This window comes from Desmodus rotundus, chromosome 13 (assembly GCF_022682495.2).
Source record: "Desmodus rotundus isolate HL8 chromosome 13, HLdesRot8A.1, whole genome shotgun sequence".
NCBI lineage: Eukaryota > Metazoa > Chordata > Mammalia > Chiroptera > Phyllostomidae > Desmodus > Desmodus rotundus.
Window position 1 is genome coordinate 15,389,813 of NC_071399.1, and position 27,085 is coordinate 15,416,897.

At 45.7% G+C, this 27,085-nt stretch overlaps 1 protein-coding gene across 2 annotated transcripts in view; it reads right to left on the reverse strand.

Annotated features, from left to right (window-relative positions):
• Positions 1-2,520: 2,520 nt before the first annotated feature.
• Positions 2,521-27,085, reverse strand: part of MFHAS1 (multifunctional ROCO family signaling regulator 1) — a 74,587-nt gene continuing 50,022 nt past the window's right edge. The window contains exons 2-3 of one of the 2 annotated variants that reach the window (XM_045197186.3): positions 23,907-24,033; positions 2,521-2,900 (exon numbers count right to left, since the gene is read on the reverse strand). In XM_045197186.3, the coding sequence (XP_045053121.2) occupies positions 2,897-2,900; positions 23,907-24,033 (131 nt within the window). In that variant the 3' untranslated portion in view covers positions 2,521-2,896. Of the gene's footprint in view, positions 2,901-11,227; positions 13,978-23,906; positions 24,034-27,085 lie in introns of those variants that run through there. The other variant, XM_024562753.3, reaches the window with a different exon arrangement.

The following is a 27,085-nucleotide window of genomic DNA, read 5'->3' on the forward strand; positions in this document are numbered from 1 at the left end:
ATTTAGAAGCCATGCATTTATACTCATACTTCAGATTCCAATACAGCACCTCCTTTTGTGAATTTGGAATTACCACTGTGGAAAAAACAAACTTAATAACTACCATAATTGCCAATAGTTTTTGTCTTTAGCCTGAGGGTATAAAATCAAAGTACTGTGTTTAGAAATTACATGGTTGGTTCCCTATGCACCCTGTCTGTGTGATTGTTGTTTATTTAAATAGTATTAGGGTTGTTTGCTTCTTTTCATTTATATTTGCAGTTTTTATTCCATATCCTCATTGATTCTACTTATTAATTCTTTTATTTATTCTTTGAGTATGCGAAACAAAAACATGGTCTTAAAAGTCACTGCTTTTTTCCTTTAACAGTATATCCTGGAAATCACTCCATATAAGTTTATGCTAAGACCTCCATTCTTTTTCATAGCTGCATAGTACTCTATGGTGTGGGTGTATCATCATTAATTCAACCTCTCTCCTGTTATAGCCATTCAGGTTATTTCCAATATTTTGAAATTACAAACAAGGCTGCAATGAATAAACTTGGACATATGTATTTTTGTTTTGCTGGAGTTGTATCTTCAGGGTAAATTCTTAGAAGTGGAATTGCTGGGTCAAATGGTAGTTTTATACATAGAGATGTAGCTAGTGTTTATTGGTAAAATCCCTTCCAAAGGCGTTTCACCTGTTCTATCCCACCCAGCAAGGTATGAGGATGCCTGCTTCCTGCAAGTTCTCTAATGGAATGTGTTGCCACACTTCTTAATTTCCACCAATCTGATAGGTGAGAAATGACAACTCAGTGAAGTCGTAATTTGCATTTCCCTAATTTTGAGTGGGGTCGAATATTTTTCACATTTAGCCTTTTAAAAGGTTTTTTGATAAACTATTTGTACCTTTTAATCTTTTATGATCTAGCTTTTGATCTTCTCTTAATTTTTAAAAAGTTTTTATATATTAGGGACATTATCCCTTTATCTGTGATAAATGTTGCAAATATTTTCTTCTAGTTTATCAGGTATAGTTTGATTTTGTCCTTTTTGGGGGGCAAAAGATTGAACTTTTCTCTTTTTTTTTGCTTCTGTATGTTGAGTCTTAAAAAACCTTTCTTCGCATAAATGTTACGATAGAATTTATCTCAGCTTTATTTTAGTACATCAATGATTTTATTATTATAAAATTCTGAATTTTGTATCCTGTTTTCTAAAGGCGACATTATATATGAAGGCTTTCCTGTATTAATAAAAATTCTTTAAAATAAGGTTGTAAAATACTGCATTTTCTTTGAGTGGATTGACTATCATTCGCAGGAATCCATGTGGATAGCTTCTAATGTTTTGCTAATGTAAATAGTGCTATCATGACATCTTTATGCACGGGTCTTTGAACAAATCTCTGCTGGTTCCCTTAGACTACAAGTCTAGAAGGTAGCAGGCACGTTCCTGCCTGTGTCAGGTGAGTGGGGAAGTAAGTGATGGCGCCCCCACCAGCGAGTACCACTCAGACACACGGCAATGTGGGTAAACCTCACAGTAACTATGCTGAGTGAAAAAATAGAGACCAGAAAAAAAAGAGAGAATATACTGTATGATTTAATTTACACAAAATTCTGAAACTAGAAATCGATCTATAGTGACAGAGAGCCCAGCAGTGGTTACTTGGGGATGGAGGTGGGAAGATGGGGAGCTCATGAAGGCCCACGAGAAAGCTTTGGGGCCCTTCTCTTGATTGTGACGATAGCTGCATGGGTGTGTATGTGTGTTAAACCCACCAAAGTGTGCACTTCACAGACAACTTCACAGATAGATCAATAAACTCTGTGCTGTTTACTGGATGCCAATGATACCTCAATAAAACTGTAAAACCAAAAAGATAGAAGGCCAAGTGGTCCTGGAGGAAAAAAAAAAAAAGCAGGCAGACCCTTAATACCTATTGCCGTTGCCCCCGGGCCAGCCGGACCATCTTACACTGTACATAGGTCGGGTGTAGAGGTGATTTTCCACAGTCATTGCTAGTTGGTCTGCACAATCATAAGATTATTCTAACATGCATTGTATTAATAATGCAGCCTAACATTTTTGTATGTATATTTGCTGCTTGCATTTCTTCTTGTGTAAATTATCCAAGGGCATCGATCATTTTGCTAAATTCAATTAACTTTTAAGATTTCTTGTTGTAGTACACCATCTCTTCACTTTTGCATGTTGCAAATATTTCTTTAAATTTGGCTTTTACTTTCTTATTTTCTCTGTGGTATTTTTAGATGGACAGAACATTTAAAAGATGCGTATAATCAAATGTGGCGATCTCCTTCGTGGCCCTTGTTAGAAAATCCAACCCAGTTCTGAAATCAAGTAAATATTCACTTTGTTTGCTTAGTGTTGATTCAATTTCAATTTTTTACATCAAATCTCCTTATTCCCCTCTGGAATTTATTTAAGTGTATGCTAAGAAAAAATAATCTAACTTTTTCCCCCCATAATTGGTAAAACATATTACACTTTTGGTGATATTTCTAAAGAATAAATAGGCATTAAAAATAAGGCTTCCTATTTATAATGTCCTGGTTTTCCTATCTGTAAGCTAGGTATAAGGATTACCATCTCGTCATTGCATCAGACACGGAAAACATTAGCCCAAGTCCTATCAGGCTATTAGTCCTTACAGGCAAAATGAGCATTTTGAGAAGAGGAAATGAAACCCTGAAGCCCTGAATGAAGGTACCAACAAGGGCTTAAATGAACTATATCTGCAATCCATCTGGGGCAAAATGAAGCTCTCTGGGGCCAATGTTCTCGCTGGCGGCATTCTCGATGCTATTCCTGAGCATCTTGTTCTTCCCTTTTCCAGGCCCTGGATGGACCATTCATCAGACACAGAGGAAGACACATCTGGTCAGCTGCAAGACAAGGAGAGTACGAGAAGGAAGTGGGTAGTAAAAGTCACCAGGTTAAAAAAGAAATCTACAAGTGATTTCACCTGCATGAATTTGACTCGATTTCCCCCTCTACATGCCATTCTCCTGTTTATTCCTTAAACACACACATTTGGGTTTTTTTTTAAATGATGTAGTGATGTACTGACCCTTACAATTTATTAAATATTGTAGCTATAACCCTTGGCACCTAATATGCAAAATTTCAAGTTTATATAAAATATAAATTAGAAAGTATGCTCCTGCAAAATTTTCTACTTTAAGGTCTTTGCAAAGAGTTAGTTCTGATACATTTAAACTCTGACCCAGTTGACCAAATGCCATGTTCAAGGATGCAGATAATGGTGTTCATGTCATTGTTTGGCTTTTAGTCCATACACAGTTGAACTTCTCCTCAGGGAACACTGTGATATCATCTTTTTGACCTTCATCCGGAGAGCATGTGGTCTGTGGCCTTACTGCCTTAATAATATAGGAGCCCTTTATGACATTTTATGATCACAGGCTTGGAAAACCACTGGTTACATTAGGCCCTTATAAAACAGTCACAAACAGGGTCACTGCCCCTGTCACAAAGGCGCTACTGCACATGACCAGCTTTATTAGCATGTCCAGCCCTGTGGCCCCCGGTCCTCTTCCTCCTCCCATGCCCAGATTTGGAAGGCTCCCCGGGGGCTGATGGTGCTGATGTTATCACATTTGCAATCATCAGAGCAGTAAATTCTGTGCGTTTGGTTTTCTCATTTGTGGTGTGTCTGCAGGGAGAAATGACTGGTGGTACTAAGCAGGGAGACGAAGCCATCTCAAGTGAGGGAGGGGGGATTGTCTACGGGACACTCGGGTTTCTTGTAATGACATTGTAATTTCAAAGTAAAGCTTATTGTAGGTAATTTGAAAAGCAGAGCATAATATGAAGGAGGAGGGAAAAATAGGTCACCCATCCTCAAAACCTAAAAGTAGCCTCTGTTAGTATTTTGGATATTTATAGTATTAAGAACCAAACGAAAAAGACATTTAAACCAAGATGAAATATCTTCCCTCTAATCTTGAAAAGTCACAGCCACAGGTCTGCTTGGAGCAGATCTCGCATCTGGGTGCTGTCATTTCAGCCACGTGTTCACGCAGGAAACTTGCGTTTGTCTTCCTGCATAGAACACTTTTTTCACATGTGAGTTTTTACAGGGCGGTTGGGAAGTTTGCGTTTGAGGATGGTGACCTGTCATCTCATCTGGAGAGGCTCGCTCTCGGGCTGCATTCCAGAGAGCTGTGTGATAGGACCTGAGCCTCTGTCCCTGAAGTGCCGGCTTCCCTGCCCTCTGCGTGCTCTCTGCAGAGCGGGGGCCGGGTGGCGGGGAGGAGGGGTGGCTTCGGTGACATTCTCATTCTGTGCATTTGTCCTCACATGTGTTGAAAATACATTAGCTATAAACCTTGCAGCTTCGTTTTTCACCTAAAATTATAACAAAGATTCCTGTATATTATTATAAACCATCCTTCAGGAGCATTATTTTAATGATGTTTCCTATTATAAGTTTATACTTTATGATTTTCTGATTGTTGCCTTAAACTTTTATGAGAAGCATCCTTATCTTGACCATAACTCAGTGACGTTGGGATAGATTCCTGAGAGTGGGGTTACATTTGGACACACGGGCAGCTTTTGGTGGCCATTCCTAACCGGTCCCACTCCAGTGCCTCCGTATCGGCACACGAGTGCAAACGAGGCAAAATGGAAGGGCGCGTTATCTGGGAAAGTTCTAGTGCTAGATGGCACAACTCATCAAAAATAAGATGGTTTACTGACATGATCCCTCTTAGTATCCTGATAAATAAGCACAATTCCATTTGGGTTCCATCTGCGGAGTTTGGTCTCAGAAATGCCTCACAGGCCCTGTTTAAAAACGTGGGCTCCAAGAGCAGCATCCTCGAGGCACCCTAGGGAGTGAACATGTCTCCACCAAACCCTTGCACAGAACATGCATCATCACCCAACCTGTCCACTTGAGAACCTGAACATTCAGCTCTTTTTGCTTGCTTTTACAAAGAACACTGTGATAAAATCCTTGAAGGCCAGTGATCCCACGAATCGGCTCATTAACTATCTCAAGGCCTCTGCAGCTAAGACCATCCCTAAGGGATCTTCCTGATTCATGTGTGAATAAAAGGAACCAGTGCCCCGTCCCCATCCAAATCTCCCATTACGGCATGGCAGACACAGGGTTAGTCCCAAGGAGAACCAGGTCAGAACATGTGTGTGGACCAGTACAATTAGAAAAACAACCCTAATGTTGACAGGTCAGCTCCAGTAATTTCGTAGACATGGGACGATGGCCTTATGAACCGACATGCATTCTATTCAACTGTGGAAGGGATCTTGAGCCATCCCTGGGTACACGGAGGACCAGTCTGTGGCCTAATGAAGTCCAGTGGCGTGGGAAAGGTTCTGTGGCTAGTCGGTGTCTATCTGAGTCTCTACCCAGGACATCTGATGGCAAGCTCAGCGCTCTTTTGAATGCTGCAGTAGCTGTGTCTCTGGCCCCTGTCCAGGGGGACTTGGTAAGGTCAATGGCATTTGGCAGAACTGGTGGAGTAGGAGGCCTGGCCAAGTGAGAAGACATCACTCTTTATTTATTATGTTGCTACCACCTGTACGTAAGTAGTGGTATTTTCTGGTGCAGCCCAGACACAGAAGGTTATTCACTTGTATTCATTTGTATCTCTTAGGAGGTAATAAAATTCATTTAAGAACTCATTTTCACAGCCCCTTATTTATAGCAAGCCCCTTATGCATGAAGGAACCACTCCAAATCAAGATTCTTTCCCGATGAGACGCAAACCAGTCTGCAGTGAAACATGTAACCAGGGAACTGTAATTTCCTGACCTCAACATCATTAAACCTCATCAAACCATCCCATTAGCTGGTTTTCATGTAATTGTATAAACACAGTTTTGCCACTTCAAAGCACTTGGAAGTATTTCATTTTGCCTTCTTCCTAGCTGGACAACCCGGACCACATGCCAAGGCTGAAAAAACAACCAGCTCGTCTGTCAACTCGTGATGTTTTGGGCTTGTAAGAAGGCAGCTGGACCAAAGGCTTTAGACATACATCATTTCTATTTAACTCTAGGAGACAGGGTGATAATGGGGAACTCAAGCTCTTGGGCTTGGATGTGGAAGCTGGGAGTAAGGGAAAGGGGTGAGTGTCCTGCTCATTTCTCCCTCCCTGGCTCCTTGGAGGTTGAATTCAGTTCAGCTTAACCAATATGTATCAAAGGGATGCCATGTGGAAGGTATGCCAGCATGGCAGACGTGCGAACTCGTACAGGAAAGAGAGGTTTTGCCTGAGAAGGCCTACAAGGAGGAACACACTTAGCAGGCAAAGCGAATTCTATGGAAAGGACCCACTCTGCACAGTGTGAGTCAAAAGCACATAGGCAGGGGCTGCAAGCGCAGGGCACGGGCTGGGGGTGAGTAAAGCCGGGTGAGCAGTGCATGTTATGGTCTCTGGCCGTGTCTGCCTTACCTAGTACTGCATCTCCAGAGCCCGCTCATTGAGGGGAGGAATTCCTAGGAAAGAGGTGCTGCTTCAGCTGGGTATTTTTGGTGCAAATGCAGGGATCCCTCCAGGTTCCCTCAAGCAATGGGTGGGGCTCAGGGGAGGTGGTCATTTTAGGAAAGTATTTGGACTGGAACAATGGAGGCAACTCTAGGGACCTGTTTCCAGACCCACTCACAGCGGGGTGGTCTCCAGGGTACCTTTCTGTGTTGTTGAATCCTCCGCTCCTCGCCAGCTTCCTTGGTTTCATCCAGGTCTCTGTCCATCTTAACTTTGTCTGGAAGTGTCCCTAAGGGCCACTCTGACCCCTCTCTGCATGTCACCACATTCTTCCTACTTCTGCCATGGGTTGTCTCCGTCCTTCCCATGTCTAATCCTAGGAGTGGGAAACTTTCTGCCTGGACAACTTTTGCACACCGGGCCACCGGTGCCCACACCTACTTTGGCCAACGATGTGGCACGGGGAGCGGGAGCAAGGGTGACACCCTTAGATTTGGGCATAGGTGCACTCATAGTCTCAAGTACCCCTGTAGACGGAATAGACTTCACTTAGATTTATGCCAAATGACCAAGGAATTGACCTGCATGCAGGGGGCACTTGTGACCGGCTTTTATCAGGGCTGCTGGCGCTACTTCTTTCATGTCCTCAGTCTCCCGTGACATTGGCCAGCAGCCTAAAACCTCCTTGCCCCCAAATAGCCTCCTTTATTTTAGTTTTGTAATAAACAACTTGATGAGTCTTTTTGCTTGAAAGACTCATCGCTCCTTTCTCAATCTGGCAGCATCACTCTGCTCTTGTGCTCTGCGGCTTTCTAACGCAGGCCGTGCCTTCAGCTTCGTAACTGCAGGTGGGCCTCATCCAGTCAGGTGAAGGCGCGAACAGAACGAAAGGCTGATCCTTCCCCCGGTGAAAGAATTCACCTGCTAAACAGCCTCCAAACTGGGACATGAGCTCTGCAGATTCTGGACTTGTTGCCTCCCCAGTCAATGAGCCAATTCCTTACAACAAATCTCTCCCCAGTGCATGCTATTCATTCTGTTTCTCTGGAGAATCCAGCCTGACTCACTCCCCTAAGAAACCCTGCGCCCACCAGCAGTCATCCCCACCCCTTCCCTTCCAGCCCTCAGCAAACGCTCTGCATTTGCTCACTCAGGAAATTTCATAGAAATGGAGCCCAATACTGTGTGGTCTTCTGTGACTGGCTTCTTCTACCTGGAATAGTGGTTTTAAGACTTCTCCAAGTGATAGCATGTATCACAACTTTATTCCTTTTTATTGCCAGATAACATTCCACTGTATGAACAGACTGATATTTTAGTTCTCCATTCACCGGTGCATGCACATTTGGTTTCTTTCCGCTTTCCGGCCACTATGAATTGTGCTGCCGTAAACATTCATTGACCAGTTGTTGAGATAGACACTTGCCTTCATTTCTCTTGAGTATGGACTTGGAGCGCAGGAGGAAAACGTTTAACATTTTGAAGAACTGCCGAACTGTCTGCCAAAACATCTTGACCATTTTAGCAGCAATATACAAGAGTTCCAATTTCTTCACGTCCTCATCAACACGTGTAAGTCACCCCTGCGGGATGACACCTGACCAACTAGGCCACACTGGCCAGGGCGATGCACTCATATTTAATGTCATTAGTGATATGGTTAGATTTACATCTGCCATCCAACTTTTGTTCTCCATGTCTCATACACTCTGTTCCTCCTTTCCTCCTTTATTGCCTATGTTTGTATCAAGCAGGTATTTTCTAGCTTAGCATTTTAATTCCTTCAATGATTTCTTAAATATATTTTTGAATTATTTTCTTAAGGAGTGCTCTAAGTCTTAACAACATACATCCTAACTCACCAGAATCTACTTCAGATTTATACTACAAGGGTCTTCTAAAAAAGCATTAAAGTTTTCATAAATCAAATCAACTTCCACACTCAAATTTCAAAATATCTTTGACTGTGTTAAAACAACATTTAAGGGTACAGCAAACTGCCTTGTCTGGTGTGGCTCAGTGGACTGAGTGCCGGCCTGCAAACCAAAGGGGTACTGGTTTGATTCCCAGTCTAGAGCACATGCCTGGGTTGCGGGGCCAGGACCCCAGTGGGGGCACGTGAGAGGCAACCACACACCGATGTTTCTCTCCCTCTCTTTCTCCTTCCCTTCCCTCTTTGAAAATAAATAATTCTTAAAAAAAAGAATACAGCAAATGTATTTTAAAATTTAAATTTAAGAAATACTAGTTTTCCAGTAATATTTCTTCTAGAATCTTCCAATAAATTTTTGTGGCAGGAATTTTTAAACTGGGGGGAGTACCTTTAAAAGCTTCTGGGTCCCTCGGGCTCAGTGGAAAATCACCTGGTCTCTGCAGGTTGAGACTGTGTCCCTCCATTACCCAGGCGTTCACATACCCTTGTCAAAATTTTTGCCACATGTTCACAATTTTTCTGTGTACCACCTGCACTTACTACTTAAGATTTTTCTTTCTAATGTATTTTAAGTATTTCTTTCTAAATGTATTCCTTTTTAAAGCAAACGTTTTATCACTAGTGCAAATAACCAATTAGAAAATACGATGTAAACAAAAATTGTTAACTTGCTAGATACTGTCAAAGACACAGAACTGGAGGCCTGTTTTCTAAATTTAAAGGGAGAGAGAGAGAGAATTATGCCAATAAGTAGAATAAATAAGGTTAGTTGTAGCTGGTCTGTGCTCACCAGTGCTAGGCACTGTAGGAGGTAGACTGTTCCCCCCACTTTACACACGAGGAATCGGAGGCTCCAGGTAAAGAGCTGACGGAGCCAGGACTCTCGTGGTGGCAGGTTGGAGTGAATGCTCTTAGCCAGTGTGCCCCCCCGGAACATAACAGGCCTGCAAAGAGAAGTGGTTCTCTATCAGTAGATGTCACAGTGGCCTCTCGGGCTGCACTGGCGGGACACGTCCTGGTATGTCTTTAAATTAACATCTGTGTCCTACAGAAAGCCTATTTTTTAATCCAATCACATGATCTCTCTTTTGATTGCATTGTTAAAACTCATTCACATTTGATGTTATTAATGATATGGTTAATGCAAACCTCGTGGGGTACACTTTGGGAATGCTGGTCTCAGAGGATGTCCACAGACAACTCCTGGGAAAGGATTCTCCCCACACTCATGCACGTGGAAATGCTTCCCCCACACTCGGATACACGTGGAGATGCTTCCCCCACACTCAGATACACGTGGAGATGCTTCCCCCACACTCATGCACGTGGAAATGCTGCATTCCACCCCCTTTGGACACTCACAAGTTATATCAGCATCTAAAAGGTTCTGAGGCCTGTAGCAACAACACTTACACAATTTATTTAATGCAGCATTTCTCAAGCTTACTTGATCTTAGAACCCGTTGGCAGAAGAATGAGTATTGGTATCTCGGGAGACACGAATGTTTCATGGAGCAGTTGGGGAATCACTGCTCAGTGTTTATAGAATGAAACTGATGTCATTCAAAGTTCTTTCTTGTATATCAAGACGAAGATCTTTCCCTTACTTGTGCTTAAATATTCAAATAGGGTTTCTGTTACCAGGTGACAGAAACCAGGTGAATCTCCTCGTGCCCTCATATCCAGATGATGTCAAAGGGTCATCCACTTCCTAACACCTCTTCCAGGTCCTCTCCCTGCTCAGGGCAGCAGCGGCGGCAGCAGGTTCTAGCAGGGGGTGTCGCTCTTGGCTCCCAGGACCAGGAGGTAACATAAGCAGGCACAGGCAAAAGCAACCCTGGGCTTCTGAATTCAGCGCCTGAGCAACCACCTGGGTACTCAAGCAAACCTGGAGTCCACTTCACAAAGTTCACAATTAAGTAGGAGAAACAGACCTGGGAGGAAGCAAATCAGGAACTTCGAATTGTCACCACAGACACATGGCAACCAAATTTAGAGAACTCCACAGGTTCCCGGTAAAGGAGAGCCAAGCCCACAGTGGTGGCTCTGATCACCAGGAGAGACAAGGGGCCGAGCACTGGGCCCCACTCACCTGGACCAGCGGGTAAGGGGAGGCCCGTCCTCTCCTGCCACATGGGTTAGACATTTCCACTGGCACAGGTACACTTCGATTCAGGGCTTCCAGTGGCTCCACCTACCTTCTCAGGGGTCTCACGGTGAAGCTTTCCTGGCCGAGGGGGCCCCTTCTTCCCTGTGTGCCCCCATGTCCCAGAACCCCAGGGAGGGACTTTTCTGCTCTTTGTCCCTCCCTAAAGGTGTGGCTTCAGCAGGAAGCAGCCACATGCCTTTCCTTTCCTTATCAACTCAACCGTCCTTTCAAACACAGAATAGAGCCTCTGACCCTGGTACGGGCAGGCCAGCTCTTCCAGCCTCCCCAGGCGTTACAGGGAGGTGGTGAGGATTTCTGCTAAGAGCCCAGGGAAGGGGAACTTGCAAACTTATCATACATCCATAACTTTGATTTAGGAGTAGCACAGATCACTGAAAAAAGTATCTGATTTAAGAAACCAGAGCCAATATGATATTCAAGAGTTGAATCTCCAGCCTGGAAACAGAGGGCAGAGACTTAAAGTTTTCCTCTTCAGGACTCAAACCCCAAACAACTGCCACCATCCACCTCCCATAGCTCAAAAGTGACTTAACTAAACATATAAAATAGTTATTCCTTAACTGATAAAACTAAAACTAAAAAAAAAGAAAGACAAAAAAACCCAGAGATAACTAAATTCTGGAACTATAATCACTTGAACATTTATATTTTTATTGAAGTTTTGAAATTTTTAAAAAATTTCTGCCCAGTTATGACAATTAAATAGGAAGCCATGATTACAATTCACGAACTGTGGCCTGAAAAAGAACACACACCCCATCAGGAATGACACCGAACCCTTTTCATTTTATTCATTCAAAAGCGTCCACGGCGCAAGTGTCAAGCATGAGCACTGTCATTTTTTTCATGGAGGGGAAACATTTATTCTGGCAGCACTTTCACAATTCCAGGAAGTGGTTTGATACCACAGGGTGCAGGAATAGAAACCATAACAAACTTGGAGGGCTTTTTTTTTTTTGCAGGCCAGGGACTACTTGCTGGAAGACTCCCCTTGTGCTTACCGAACCTCCTGTCCGCCTCGCTGGCTGAATCTTCCTGGGCGCTGAAAGAGGACAGACTTTCCCACCCAGACTCGAAAATTCCTGTGGAGCAGAGTGTTTTCTGTGTCTTCAACCCTCCCCCCAGCCTGAAGCAAGGTCTCAAGCTTTTCTGGAGCTTTGGTCACATGACCCTCTATCACGATGACTTTTACTGAACCACAAGGGACACCAAGATTCCTCCTCGCTCTGCTTCTCTAGGGTTCAGATGACAGCACAGAACATCACTTGTCAAAAGAACGGCCGAACTTAAACTAAGAACTAAGAACTTAGAACTTATGCCCACAGCACCAGCACTCACTTTGCAGGGCACGTCACCCACAGGACACTCATTTTTTCATTTAATATGGTCCCTTGGAGAATCAGCTCAGAGTCACACACGTAAGCATCTTTTCAAAAGACAGGTCAAAATCACTTAATTTGACAGTTTAGGACCTGTCTCCGGCCAATTAAAAAACTTCCCTGCCCGACGGCCTAGGGGTCCACAAAGCACTGAAAGGCTAGCATTCGGTTCACACTTACACATCTGCACTCTCACACGCACACACGAGGACTGCAACAAAAGGACCAACCCGGTTATTCCGTGACCGTGGTTCCAAAGACAACAAAATCGTAAATCGGAGGCGTCGTCTTCAAGCGTTTAAAAGTGGAGAAATAATCTGATTCCCTCTGACTTTCTGATCCTAAGACATCGCACTTCTTGAACTGCAGGTTCTGGAGTTAGGAAAGTTCCCTCCCGGGGCACAAAATATTCTACAAAAATCACTTTGTGATTTTTTGCGGTGTAGCCGCGTGCTTGTCATTTCTTGTACAAATCTGTTGAGGCTTTGTATGCTGTGGCATTCCAAGAGGCAATACTTGATAAGAGAACACCACCAGCTGACTCACTTTTCCTGTCTTACACTGGGGGGAAACAGCCTCACACATTTGCAGTCAACGCGCAGAGGAGGCGGGTGTAAACAGTCCCTCACATCCCTGGGACTACAATGTGTTACTCCTGCAGCCCGTGCCGTTTGGCCCCCTTAGGGGTCGAAGAGAAAGCAGTATGTTTAGTTTGCTTTTTAAGTTTTGCTTCATGGAGATTTTAAAACAAGGCTTTTACTGGTTCTTGACAGTAGACTGACCAATCAGAGGTCCTGTATTTATAAATGACCAACGGGGGATTATGCTCTCCAGTTTGGCTGTTCACTGTCTTAGGGTCTGACAGCCAGATGTGGAGGGCTTTCCAAGTGCTCTGCTAAATTGGACAGACTCTGTTCTTGGGGGAAAAAAAAAGAAAGTATTCATTATCAGAGTTCTTTGCATGTTTCAGAACTGACTGATTATCTGAAGCTATGGAAAGACTCAGGTTTTCCATGGGCTCAGTGAGTCCTTTTGTCCTCCTCTGCTGAAGAATCCCAACACCAGCCCTCGATCTGTGAATCACCCAGTGACAAGGCACAGGCAGCAGGGAAGCCTGGGGCAGGGAACACTCTGCTCGGCAGTGACATATGTATGGGCAGAGAAAAGGAATAACCCCCGACCTTGCCCAACCGGCCCCGTGCTTTACGGGAAGGGTCCTTTCATTAAAAGAAGGAGAGGAGGCATTGCCTGAGGTGCATCTTGAAGATTCTTGCATATTATTGGCAACCTCTAGGAACCAACACTTATTCCATGGGCAGAGAGAAATCTTTTTTTTTTTTAAATCTGAAAAGGATTAAAAAATAAAGAATGAACAAATAGGTCTTATGCTAAAGTAAGAAATCAGCCCCATCTTGGCACAGTTCTCATGCAGAATATTGCACCCAGTGTTAACTAATGCTAGAAGCTTCGAACTGTATAAATTTAAATGTATTTGCATATTATAAAAATAAAGATAAACATATACATATTTTACACTCGTTACGGAACAGCAATGAATGGTCAGTCGACCCCTCTTTCACATTTAACAGAACTGAAATGTGCGTACTCTGGACACTGCCGCCTGTACTGGAACTATGGCTTGTGTGTGCACAGAAAACAAAATCCCTGAGAAGCCATTCGACTTTTTTTCTTTCCTTTTCTTCAAGTAGCCCTCTCCTTGGAGGATCACAGTTCTGAGGTTCGGGTTGTGAAACATTTGCTCCATGTTCTCTCCCTTCCTCCCCCCACCCCTTCGTGACCTCGTCTGCAGGCCAGGTGTGCTCCTTCCTCTGAAAGCACCTGGACACCGCGCGTTTTCAAGTTCACGGAACACACTTGGGAGCGTGGCAGGTGTACCAGGAAGGAAAGATGGTCCGGGTGAGTTCTGATGCTCTCTTTTCTCCACGGAAATTCCATGGCCAGAAAGGTCACTGGTGTCTGTGCTTTTCGCCAACGTTCTTCCTGTGTGGGTAGATGAGAGGAAAGCCCAGAAATGACCACAGGTAATGATTCTCACTTATAAGGACAGGGGGAGATAGTCTGCATCTATTTTTGCAAAGATTTTTCATTTCTATTTCTAGAACTCCTTATAAAAATGGAAATGCCAGGCAACTAATGTTCCTATAAAGGAAAGAGTCTTCTTACCGGAACCTGTCAAACGTTTCTGTTTGTGACATGAGGTTCAGACATACAGACGACACCGACTAGATAGAAGCACTTACTCCACTGTGGTCTCACCCAAGGTCAAACCCAGAGCTGCATCCCTTCCAGAGACTCACACAGACACATAGAGGCACTCCCTAGATAAGCCTCCAGGAGTAGGAATAGATACTAGAAAGTACGGCTGGATGTCTATCCGGACCAAACAGCGTGATTTTGCTTCAAGTATTATAAGCAAGGCTGTCAAACTCAACTCTGGAGTTGAACGAATAAAAATGAAGAAACTGCTGTGTCTTCAGCTAACTAAACAAAGTGACATTCAATTCAGACAAAATGATTCCAGGAACAAATGGCAAGTGTCCCCATCCCTTACTTCAGCTTTCCTATAATGAGAAGCAAAGTGACATTTTAAGAACTGTTTTAGCAATGTTGAATAAAACATACAAAGACATAAAGAGTTATGATCTGCTTCCCTCACCCTCTGCCCTCCATCTCTCCTAAGGCTACTTGATTTGGGGGGAACTGATAATTTAGTATCTACTTAAGACATCTCTCCAGCCCATAGAAGAATCTGCTGTGCATAACATTAATAATAATATCACCGAAAATAGGCACCTCCCACTTACTGATGACTTACTACATGCTGGGAATAGCGCCATCCACTGTCCTGCGTTATTTCACGAATCATCAGCTCCTCTTTCCTACCAGGCAAGCGCCACCTTCCTCTGCATTTTACCAAGAAGCAAACCAAGGTTCCAAGAGGTTGAGTCCCTGGAGGGTGCACCCCAGAAAGTGGCAGAGCCAGGCCTTCAAGGGGGTTATCTGACTCCACCCCCTGTCGACAGTGGGAATATTCTGGTCCCCAAGGACGGTGCCCTGTTTCTATGGCCCTCAGCCAGGAGGACTCTTTGAAGGCCTGTTAATATAGCAACTTCACAGTGGAGAAAGGCTTGAAGACTGCCTCAAATTCAACTAATAATGTAATCCATCTCACCGTAAAGAGGATGGCAGCGTGAAAGCACATGGTACAGCCAACCAGTTACCTTTGGAGGTGGGATATGCGGGCTCGTGTGAGGGACACACTATGTAAGTGCTCTTCTCACTGACTCTAGCAACCTTCAGAAATGCACAGCTTGTCCGGCTGTCTGCTCCCCTGAGCCACACGCAAGACTGAGAAACACAGGACACCCCGACTGAGGGCGCCTACAGGGAATATTCCAGTGTGGAAGGGCGTAAAGGAAAACTGGTTTGAATATCCTGCCACATTAATACCACTTGTCACGTTTGGGCTCTTACAGAAAAAATATCTACCAGGTCACTACCCCTCACCGCTTCCCCATCTCAATATACTTGTCCTCATCCATCAGTCCAGATCCACTCAAATTCCTCGACCTTCTCCTGGTTCTGGCTGGTAGCATTCTTGTTGTCTCTTCTCTGTGCCTACAAGACTTTGGTGATACCTCTGTCACAGCAGGGATCATATTTTAGTTGTAATTACTCACAGGGTTGTTTGGCTCTATCTTCGGTTCTCATTCTCCCCAAGGAGGCTATTCGATTCCTGAGGACAGGGTCTACTCAGTTATTTCTGCATCCTCAATACCTGGCCCGATGCCCAGTAGAGGGCAAATACTCAGCAAAGATCTGCTGGGTGAATTATTAATAAGATGTGATGAAAGAGTCATAGGTAAAAAATAGCCAAGCTACTATGAGCTCATTACTATAATGGAAATGTATATATAAGAAGTACTGAAGAGACATGAAGAGTGACCAATTGTAATTAGAAGGGCTGGGGATGGCTTTTCAGGAGGTAGCCCATGACCTTGGCCTTAGGAATAATGGGCCTTCACTGGGTAGGCAAGAAGGAGTGGCAGCCAGCTGAGGACTGAGACCCAGCCAGGGGCGCAGCATGGCTGACGCCGCCCACAGTAAGACAGTATTGCACGTGTCAGCAAGGAGGCCAGGGTCTGATTGGGAGTCGTGCCACGATTTTGAACTTGAGACTATAATCACTAGGATGGCATTCAAGATTTTAAATAGGGAGAAAAGGGATAGGGTCTGAGTTGAAAGATAATATTGGTTTGAAGGACAAAAAGACTAGAGAACAGGAGGCCAGTTGAGACTCAACCACAGGAATCTTGGCAGACAGGTGGGAAGAGGGAAAGTGTGGAAGCAGACAGGCTCCTAACTTCATAGGTGGGTGCAAAGCACAGGCTGAGGAAGAGCTCGGGGGGGAGGAAGACAATAGTTCGCACCTATGAAGCCTACAAGACATCCAAGGGGGCTGCCAGGTAGGAAGCTGGAAAGACAGGCCTAGAGATGAAGGCAAAGGTGAGCTTGGGGGTCCCAGACCCAAATCCTCTCAGGCTACTGAGCATGCGTTTCTAGGATGCAGCAGAATTGTTCAAGGTATTCCGAAGCTTAGGCTGACACTGAAGCCGTACCTTGATGTACTGACCAGTTCTTTTATGTCCTGCGTTCTGAGGCTTTGGCATCCGGGGCCCTGCTGCCCCTGGAGGGTCTGCCCTCCCAGTATTGGCCGCTTCCTAGAGACAGTCCAGCGTGAGCACGCCTCTCAAATATTGTACAAACCACTGGTCCAGAGCTCACGCCCTAGCCACCCCCTTTATCAGCCCTCACACACCTGCCCTAATCACCCCAAGCGCCTGGTACCAGCAACCAGAGATAGTCCCTATGCTCCGGAGCCCGCCAAAACTATCCAAACTGGCTGGTCCTAAGCCTGTTCCCCCTGCCTTGTCCCTGACTTACCACAGAAACCACAATACAAGCTCTTGCCCACAGTTCCTCCCTCTTTCTCTGCCTCATGATGGTCCCGGTGTTTCCCCATGTAGCCCCCCCACCCCCACCATGGCACATCGGTCCTCTAAGGACATGTGAGTAATAAACTGTCTTTTCAACAGCAGCCACTTCCTGACCTGTGGGCCTCACTGTACCTCCAGCGTTCTAGTAATGCGCACGGTAAAACGAAGGTGAAAGGAAGAACCTGCTGTGCAAACAGCACCGACCTGGAGCCACGGCATGGATTTCAGGCCGAGCTGCGCGCTCAGGAGCTGGGGCTGTGGGCACATGGCTCTGGGGCTCAGTGATCCCTGCGCTTGGGACTTGTGGGGTTGCTGGGAGGAGCAAATGAGTCGGGGGTCCCCTCTGAGTTTATCCAGGCACAGCAGCCACATGTGACTATAATATGACAGAAATGCTACCACACGTCTCCTCCTTAGCTCATGAAGACTGAGCCGGGGGCTGGTGTTCTCTGAGTGACTGGAGGCAGCCTTACCCACCGCCCTTCATGGGCTCTACCCGGACCCCTGCATGGTCTCAGAGGGGCGTGCACGTCGACACCCTCCCCTGCCTGTCTGTCACTCACGTGGGCCTTCCTTGGGCAGGCACCTCACTAATAAGCTAAACACTGCTAGTAAGTCAGAGGGTGGCTTTTATTATGCAAGTATCTCTATTTGCATTTTGAAATTTTGTTTTTTGTTATTACTTTTGTATGTCATTCACAGTGTACACCACTAATAATTCTGAGTAGCAATGACAGCACCTGAATTTACTGAGCGCTATTTACTCAGTGTAAGGAATGATGCTACATGCTTTCCCTGCAGGAGTCTCTCTGATGGCTCACGGTGACCCCACGAGACCAGCGATTCTGTAACCTGCACCTGGCAGGTATCTACCCCACAGCGTAACAAGTCGGGAAGCTCAAACTCGGGAAGTTAACTCCAGAGCCCATCAAACTGCCTGGAGAAAATAAATACAAACACTGCTTTTAGAAAGCTATTTGCTGTGCTAACCAACTTGAGCTTTTCCTGCTGTTATCATAGTCTTGCATAACATTTGAGTAATTTTTTAGATGACAATTTTCCTGCAAAGAGCTGATTACTGATATATGCAATATAGTAAATTAGGCAAAAAGAATCAAGCATAAGGATAAGTTCTCTTATCCTTAATTCCCAAATGCTTCTTGATTCTGGATAAATAAAAGATTTGTCATCTGTCCTGCTCTAGAGAATCTTTTCACCCCAAACCCTACCCCGCCCCGTTTTCCTAAACTCTTCAAGTCCATAGGGAGCCCTTACCTATTTAAGAAACCCTGTCTGCTTTCCAGAGACTTACCCTTAAAAACTGGTGCTCCCAAAGTCACAGATTGGACACAGTAAAAACGATGGCATGGGGGAAAGTAGCACTATCTTTTCCACTTAATTTCCTAAGAAAGTATGGAGATACCTAAGCAGAGAGGGAATAAAGTCCAGCATCAATGCGGCTGATGGGGGGCTGAGCGATCAAAGAAACCCTCCTCCTCCTCACCTGCGCAAGCGGCAAGGCCACGAGCCCCTTCACTTTCTGCAAAGGACAAGCCAATCGATGCAAGTCCACACGCTGCACAGGCCACGGGGGGCAGCCTACCCCGCCCTCCACGTTTCAAACGTGGTCAGTGAAAAAGCCTCTGCTGTGATAGATAAAGCCACATTTCTCTCACTCCGTTGTTTTAAAATTTTCTTTTATCAAGTTCGTATTAATCTGAGTGCAGTTAAGCATACACTGCCTGCTTATTTGGTGAGATAAAGGCCACCAAGTCTTCATCCTACTTTTTCCTACAAGGCGATATCAATAATATCCGCATGTCACAACAATGTAACTGCCAACCTTCCTATGCGAAGTGACCACCATACATCTGAGAATACGTAGAGCAGGCAGAGTGGGGACTCTGGGGGATCCTGCCTGAGCGGGAGCACCACCACGTACACACAAGGACCCCGGGTAAAAGGGCAGTTTTGAAACGCGGGGTCTTGGCCTTGCCTTTGGTTACTAGCAGCACTTTCTGGGAAAGGAGGAAGCTTAGCTTGACAACGTTCAACCCAGCCCCCCCCCTCCCACTTTTTTCTAATTCTGTAACACACAACCTGCCAAAATCAGAATTAAGTTCCTTTTTCAGCCCCACCGCTCCACATAAGATGGAGCCCAGACAGACGTGGACCAACCACACGAGAGAAATGGCAACTGTCAGGAAACAAAAGTGATATATTCCCATTTCCTGAGTGTTCGAGGGTCAGGCCATTGAGAACCCACATGGAAAAACGCGGGCTGCATTCCGGTGTGCCTTTAGGTAAAACGTTTTCATATGCTCACCTGTTGCATTCTGTCTTCTAAATGAAAATCAGCAGCTAATTTGAGTACCTAGCAGTTTTTCAGAATATATACTTTAACTGGTAGGAGACTGACTTGTTCTAAACCTCTTTGGAAATGAGAGAGAGAAACATTCTACAGGGCACCTAAAAATGAGATGCGTAAGCTGCCCTCTACCCAACGCTCACAACTTCCCTCGGAGTTGGAATTTTAAGTGGCTCGACCCGCAGAGCAACAGGATGGAGACAGGAATTCACACATAAACATTTTTAAATAAAATTTTAAAATCGTCCTTCTACTTTCTCCTCGCTTTTCCCACTGAAAGTGTATGTTTGCCCCTTACGACTCCTAAGGTCCAAGGCTCAGCATCCCTGCCTTTAAAGGCTGGGAACTGGTGAGGCTGCCATTCAGGAGTCCTGGAGGACAAATAGAGGAGGGGAGGGATGTGTTCATTCACCAGGTGGTAGAAATCCTTTCACAATGTACACATGTGTGAAATCGCCGTGGCGTACACTTTAAGCATCTCACAGTGTTACCCGTCAGTTATTTACCTCGTAAAGCTGAAACGAAAAGGATCAGTGGTTGCTCGGGGGTTAAGGGAGGGGAATAAACAGAGCAGCACAGAGGACTTTCAGGGCAATGAAAATCTTGGGGACGACACTGTAACATGCGTGATATACATCGTTACACATGTGTCCAACCTCACGGAATGGACACCCCCAAGAGGGAACTCTAATGTGAACCGTGGACTCTGGTGGTGATGTGTCAGCACAGGTTCATCAGCTGTGACAGATGTCCCACTCTGGTGGGGGTGTTGATGGTGGGGAGGCTGTGCATGTGTAGAAGCAAAGGGTATACGGGATCTCTCTGGACCTTCTGCTCGATTTTGCTGTGAACCCAACTACTCTGAAAACAAAGTCCATGTTTGAAATTGCTCTCCCTGTAAGCAGTTCTAATTCCCCTGTATTGTCCAGTAAACAGGGGGCTGCCAGTGGGGGGCATGAGTCAATTCACTGCCGTTTGACTAAACTGGGCCAGGATTAACAGTGTAACAGTGTTTATAAGAATTTCTTTAAAACTACAGCTCTGTTTAATACCCACACAACAGGCAGCAAAACCATTCCCGAAAGCGATACTGAAAATGTGCCCTGACTGCAGGGAGCTAGGTGTCCTATCAGACACAGTGACTACAAGTGGCCAGGCGTTTCTCTTTGGAGCAATGAAAATGTTCTAAGATTAGATTGTGTTGACAATTGCAAATATGTTAATAATCATTGAGTGGGCCAGTGTGGACCTCAATAGAGCTTTTAAAAATGTATCGAGGTCTGCCTGAGTGGCTCGCTGGGCTGGAGCATCGTCCCATACACCGAAAGGTTGCAGGTTTGAGCCCTGGCCCAGGTGTGTACAATCTTCAGACCAGGCAGGTACAGGACGCAACCGATTAATGCCTCTCTCTTCCTCCTTCTCACTCCCGTCCCCTCAAATCAGTAAGCATGTTCTCGGGTAAGGATTTGTTTTAAAAAAAAGTATTGGAGTCTATATCCGTAAGGAAGTCAACATTTTTTAGAGCAACCCAGCAAATCTGCTGCTAGATGAATTTTCATCTCATCTCCAATGCAAATATCCTCGAGAATCAGCCCAGGATAGCCAAAGTATGGAACTCACTTACATCTCTAATCTGATACAATCAGCCAAGGGGAGGAGAAGCCACTCAGCACCTCAGTTTCTCCCTGGAGGGTAAGGTGCAGGAGGAGAGGCACTTCCTTTCATTCAGGACGTGTAACCTCTCCCCAGGGGAACATCTATACAGACCTCAACCACCAAACACTGAGACAAGTTATGAGAGTAAATCCCATTCTCTAAAAAGTCACTACTTACTCTTTATTCTCTGTCACGCCTGATGGGGGAATAAGACACCTAGAACGTTTAAAGAATGAGCAATAGAGATGCTTAAAATCCATGAGGGATATCCAATCAAATAACAGCACCATTATTGAGTGTGTGATCCAAGGCAGGCACCTGAATGACAAGCCTCTAACTTGGCCTACAGAGGAGAGGAGAAAACTGGTCAAAGAGGAGCTTTGTTTTAAAATGTCGTTTTAAAAATGTCATTTTAAAAACCACCCTGAGACCCAGATCAGTGACCTGAGAGCAGGGTGACTAATCCATGCTCCTGGGACAGTTCTGGGTGATGTCCATCATCCTGGCATAATAATTATGAACAGCCAGCCTGTCCCTCTCGGTCCTTCCCTGATTCGCACAACAAATTATACGTTTGGCGCTCAAGGTGTACTGCAGGTGGGACGGGTCCTGCTGATCCCAGCAGCGTGGATCGGCTTGGATCAGCTTGGCTCGGCGCTGCCAATTGTTTGTTGCCCAGAGAAGCTCTCCAAGGCCCCCTGGCCAGGGAGCCCGCCCTTAGAGTCACCCGTCTGCACGTTACGGAATGACATTAGCCAACGACCACTCTACAGTGACCTGCTCCAGTTAACTTCGCCGGGGTCGCAAGGCCAGGGCAATAGCCCCAGTCTCCCAATCTCCTGTGCCTGCTGGGACCCCAGTCTAACTCTCAGGCTCAGACGTGTGGCGGTAAGACCACCTCCTGCAACAGCTTTCCTCATCGGTCTCCTAAATCTCCTCCTTCCAATACGCTGTCATCTGCTTGTAAGTTAGACCTCCCCCGGGGCCTGGCCTGGAGCTGTTTGTTTCCACAGATATTGCTTCGTTTAGGTTTGAGACCTACACTCCAAACCTGCCAACCATTGTATGAGATTTTAAAAAAATCCATTTCAAACTAAAACCATTCACACAGCTCGGTCCAAAGCAGTTCCGTCCTAAAGGCGTTCCCTCCAGCATCTATCTCGATGTCCGAGGCTAGGTGGCTCTGATTAGCCGGGACTTCAAAGACTTGTTCGTTTAGGTAGAATAACCTGTGTGTGAGAGAGAGGGGCCGACAGCGTGTTTTCAGGTTGGTGCAGGTGTCTTTCTGTGGCAGTACAACAAGGAGCCCACGGGAACACACCGATGACGCTGTGGTGCAGGGCCACACCGCCGCCATTTCTGTGCAAGTGGATACGGTTAAGTCCCAACCCTATCTTGCCTAGTAAATGCCACGTGTCTACGGCAAAATAGGGTAACGTCTCTCCTGGCTCAGGAAAATTCTACACCAAATGCAAAGTGTATTGAAGATCTGGTTCTTTCCATTCCACACGCTGCTGTTTCTGTAATGCCTCCTTGTCCTCACCCTGGGGTATGTGCAAGAAAGAGACCAATTCAAAGAACAGCATGGTTTCTGTTGTTTATATATTCAGGGCAGGGAGTTTTCTGGTTAACGTGAAGTTACTATGTAATCCTGCTTAATATTTAAGAAGCACTTCAACATTTGACAGTGTCTTTGGGTCATCGTCGTGAGGAACTATGGTATTTACATTCGCATTAGCTAAAATAGTATTCTGGACATGATGGCACGAGGTAAGAGTTTCCTCTGAGTGTTCAGTGATATTTCCCAGGAAAGAGAGATTAGGGGTGTTTTGTCTAATGAGTCACCCAGTTTGGAGAAAAGGGACAGCAGTCTGCTATGGCAGTTGCTGAGGAAGGCCTCCCCCCACCCCAGCTCTGCAGAGAGCACGCAGAGGGCAGGGAAGCCGGCACTTCAGGGACAGAGGCTCAGACCCTATCACACAGCTCTCTGGAATGCAGCCCGAGAGCGAGCCTCTCCAGATGAGATGACAGGTCACCATCCTCAAACGCAAACTTCCCAACCGCCCTGTAAAAACTTACACGTGAAAAAAGTGTTCTATGCAGGAAGACAAACCAAGTTTCTTGCGTGAACATGTGGCTGAAATGACAGCACCCAGATTCGAGATCTGCTCCAAGCAGACCTGTGGCTGTGACTTTTCAAGATCAGTGGTAAGATATTTCATCTCAGTTTAAACATGTTTTTAGTTTGGTTCTTAATAGTACAAACACACACACACACACACACCAGGATGAGTTTTATCTATAATACTAAGCTAACGACATATCCCAAAGTTGGTTCACACATAAAAACATCCTCGGTCATTTGGGGGCAGATGAGAGCAAACAGCGCAGCCTCCTATGATCAAGGACTGATAGAGAATCAAAGATACAGAGAAAAAATAATCTACCCAGATTTTCTGTGAGCTTGTTTTATTTACTGGGCCCTCACTGTTCCTTGAAGTGGAGGCCCACTTACTTCTGCAATGATCAAATGAAGACTCTCCATCAAAAAATGCTCTTTTGTTTGGTTGTGTATATCTGCCAATATACTAAGTGGTATATGGTATATAAATGATATCTCAATAAAGCTGTTAAAAGTGCTCTGGCTTTTTTTCAGCAAAAGTTTTTAAAAAATCACAAATAAGAAAAAATTAAAGCTCCTTGTTTGCTACATGAGCCATGGAGGTGATTTCATCCAGATAACTAGGTCCGCTCAGGGTGGGGATGGGGTGAGGGTGGGGGCCCTTTTCAAGGTCTGCTGAGATATACTTTAACTTGGCTTTTTGTTATCGCAACTACTGAGGCAGGATCGGGACTGAGGGACCGGGGCCGCCACGGTTGGAACTCACTTGGAACAGGGGCTGATCACAGTCGGTGTAGGTGGGTAAACCAAGGCAACGTTCACTCGCTCACTGCCGTTCTTGGGGCAAATGATCTCTGCCACGCCCTCCGGTCTGGGTTGACTCAGCAGCTCCCCTGCAGGAGGAGAGAGAAAAATGCATTAATGAGATTTGCCTTCACAATGGGACCAGATGACAGAGAAATACAGAGCTGGGGTTGAAGGAAGCAAGGAGAGGGCAGGTAGTGAGGAAGCGTGGGGTCCACAGACAACGGGGTCCACAGACAACAGGGTCCACAGACAACGGGCCCCAGAAACAAATGTGCAACCGGAACAGCAGCCTTGGCTTGGCTCCCACACTCACTGCCGAAATGCTCATGGGCATCACCATGGGGAACATCCCAGCGGTCATGGCAGAAAGGCCCCTGTTCCAGACAGAGACAACACCTGCCAATATTCTCCTCACCTTGCTTTTCACAGACTGACTCTGGACACCTTTATCTATATGTCGGGCAAATGGAGCCAGGGGCCCCAGAGCCTCGAGGAACACGGGCTGCCAAGGACGTGGATGGGGCAGGTGGGATGTGGGCCTTTTAACAAAGCCCTGCAGGAAGGACCTGGAGATGCAGCCACTAAGGTGTTATCCAGGTAAACACCCAGCTCCGCTCCGTCAAGAGGATTTCCTGGGGAGGTCTGTGTGCGGATTTGAAAAGACCAAACAATCCGATCTCATTGTCACAGGGTCTAGTAAAAACGGTTAACTAGCATAATGGGTTAACTACCACAACGCTGCAAGGAAATCTGTGGACTCTACATGCCCCGGATAGAAGTTCTCTCCAACTAGATCATCAAATCCCTAAGAGCAGCAATGACTTCCGTTTGTTCCTTCCTGTCCGCCCTCTTGCCCAGTGGCCCTTCCTCTCTGGCCACAGCCAGCGTGGTGCTCTCGCTCCAACAGAGCTCAGGAGCTTCTGGCTGATGACGGTGCCCATTATTGCCTAAATTCGCCTCCTTAAGCACAGGAAATCAATAAACCAAACCACGGACACAGAACGCACGCTGACGGGAAAGAGACGCTACTGAAATCAAAGCCAACTCCATGGTAGCCATCACTTGCACCGCCAATTAAAAATTCTAGGGGCCCCACGGTTTACACCAACATGCGATGACACGAAAATCCTCTGCCTCAAAACCCCGTGTCTCTGTACGCCTCACCTTCAGCAGAACTCACAGTGACAGTCTCTTACGCCAGCACTGAACCAAGAGCTTGAAATGGACTCCTCTTTTCATCTCGACCACTTCCCTATGGGGTTCACCCCCACTTTACAGACAGGAAGCTAAGGCTCAGGCAGGCTATGTGATGCACCCCACGCCAAGAGCTAGCGAGTGGCCGACCTGGTATGTGACCTTGGGGACCCATCTCACAGGCGCTCACCCTTCGCTACTCCCTTCTAATCCTCCCCCAAATGTGGGCAGCTTTTTTATATCAAAACACATCTTTCCTGGAAGAACAATCTAACAACACTATTTTTAAATAATGAACTAAGCATTGATGTGTCTTTTATGAAAGACATTTATTTCCCAATCTGAGCATTTTTACATGGCTTTGCACAATAGGAATCAAATGTAATTTGAGTTCCTTAACCAAACTCCTGCAAACACCAAAACTTACTGCAAAATTTGATTTACCACGACTAGCTCAAATGATAGATATCTGAACTATATCAGAACTATACTCCAGTACCAGTTAAGAAAAGACCCCAAAATGTAGAAATGCAAGTTAAAAATGTAAGGAGTAAATGTTATTATCTAAGTGGAAAAAAGAAGCCACAGTAACAGCATGTTAGAGCTGGGCTGAAACTGGGAAGTCATCCAGTCCAAACAGCACTTTACGAGTCGGAAGCTCTCCGGGTTAAACAGATTTGCTCCGAGGCCCACAGAGAGAGCAGTGCGTCTTTACACCAGCCAACCCACCATTGGCCACAGAGCGAGACCTGCCACAGGAAGGTGCTCTGAACGCCCCAGGCCTGCTAACAGCCCTGTCCTGGGCTGCCCTCCCCTGATGCCTCACCTGATATTTTCAATCTGTACTTTCTGTCCCAAGAGTGCCCACAAGGCCTGAACATAGCCTGGCTGGACCTCTCTGGTTGCCTGCGTGCCCAGGGCGCAATGCAGGTGTCAAGCCTGACCCCAAGCACCTTCCCTGGCATCAGCCTGGCTCAGTGGGCTTCCTTGCTGGGCATGTTGTTGGTGTTGGCGAGCAGGTCAGATGGCAGAGAACTTAAAATAATTTGTAGTGCACTATTAAGCATTGGTTATTCATTTATATCACACCAGCAGCCTTACTGTCCCTGCCCCCACTGCCCAGACCCCCAGCCAGTATCATGCAGCACCAGGCAGCTGGTCTGGTCCAGGTCCTGTACCTTGGAGCGTTGCCAGCCACCGAGACAGAGCACACTCGTCGGAGGCACCACGAAGTTCCATGTATGTGAGAAATTCACCTGGCACTATAGAAAACTGAGCAACCAGCAGAACAGGTCACAATCTCCGGTACAACGGTGCACTCCGAAAAACTACTGCGTGCTGACAGTAATTTGGGGATTTAAGAAATGTGCCCAACTGCTCAGTTAAGAAAATAACAGAAACAGCTTTTTCCTTTCCACACAAAACCTATCTTATCATGAATACAAAGCATGGTTCATAGCATGTAAAATAAAATAGAAGCTCATCGTCTCAAATTTCTTTAACAAAACTTTGATTTTGAACTACAGTACAGCTACGCATTGAGTTCTACCTAGGGAGCCCTTTCTGGGTATGAGGCGCTGCAGACAATGAGGGATGCAGGGGCCCAAGGGAAGGTCTCGGAGGTGGAAGGCCTCAGCCTCTGCAAAGTCAAGTAAGCAAAAAAAAAAAAAAAAAAAAGACCCTCAGTCCTGCACCAGGGGTGCCTCCCAGGAACATTGTATGAGATGCTAGAGAGGTCATGAGAAGGACAGGCTGATACTAATTTGTAGGATTGGAAAAGACCTTGAAGTGGGGAATATTGACTCAAAAGACCCAGAAACATTCAGATCAGAATGGAAAATAATATGTGTGCTTTGCACTAGGACCGTGATGTCGTGCAGATTGACTTGAAAACACCAATGAACCTCAGAAGAAAAAAATAACCCCAATAGCAGCTAGTACTTA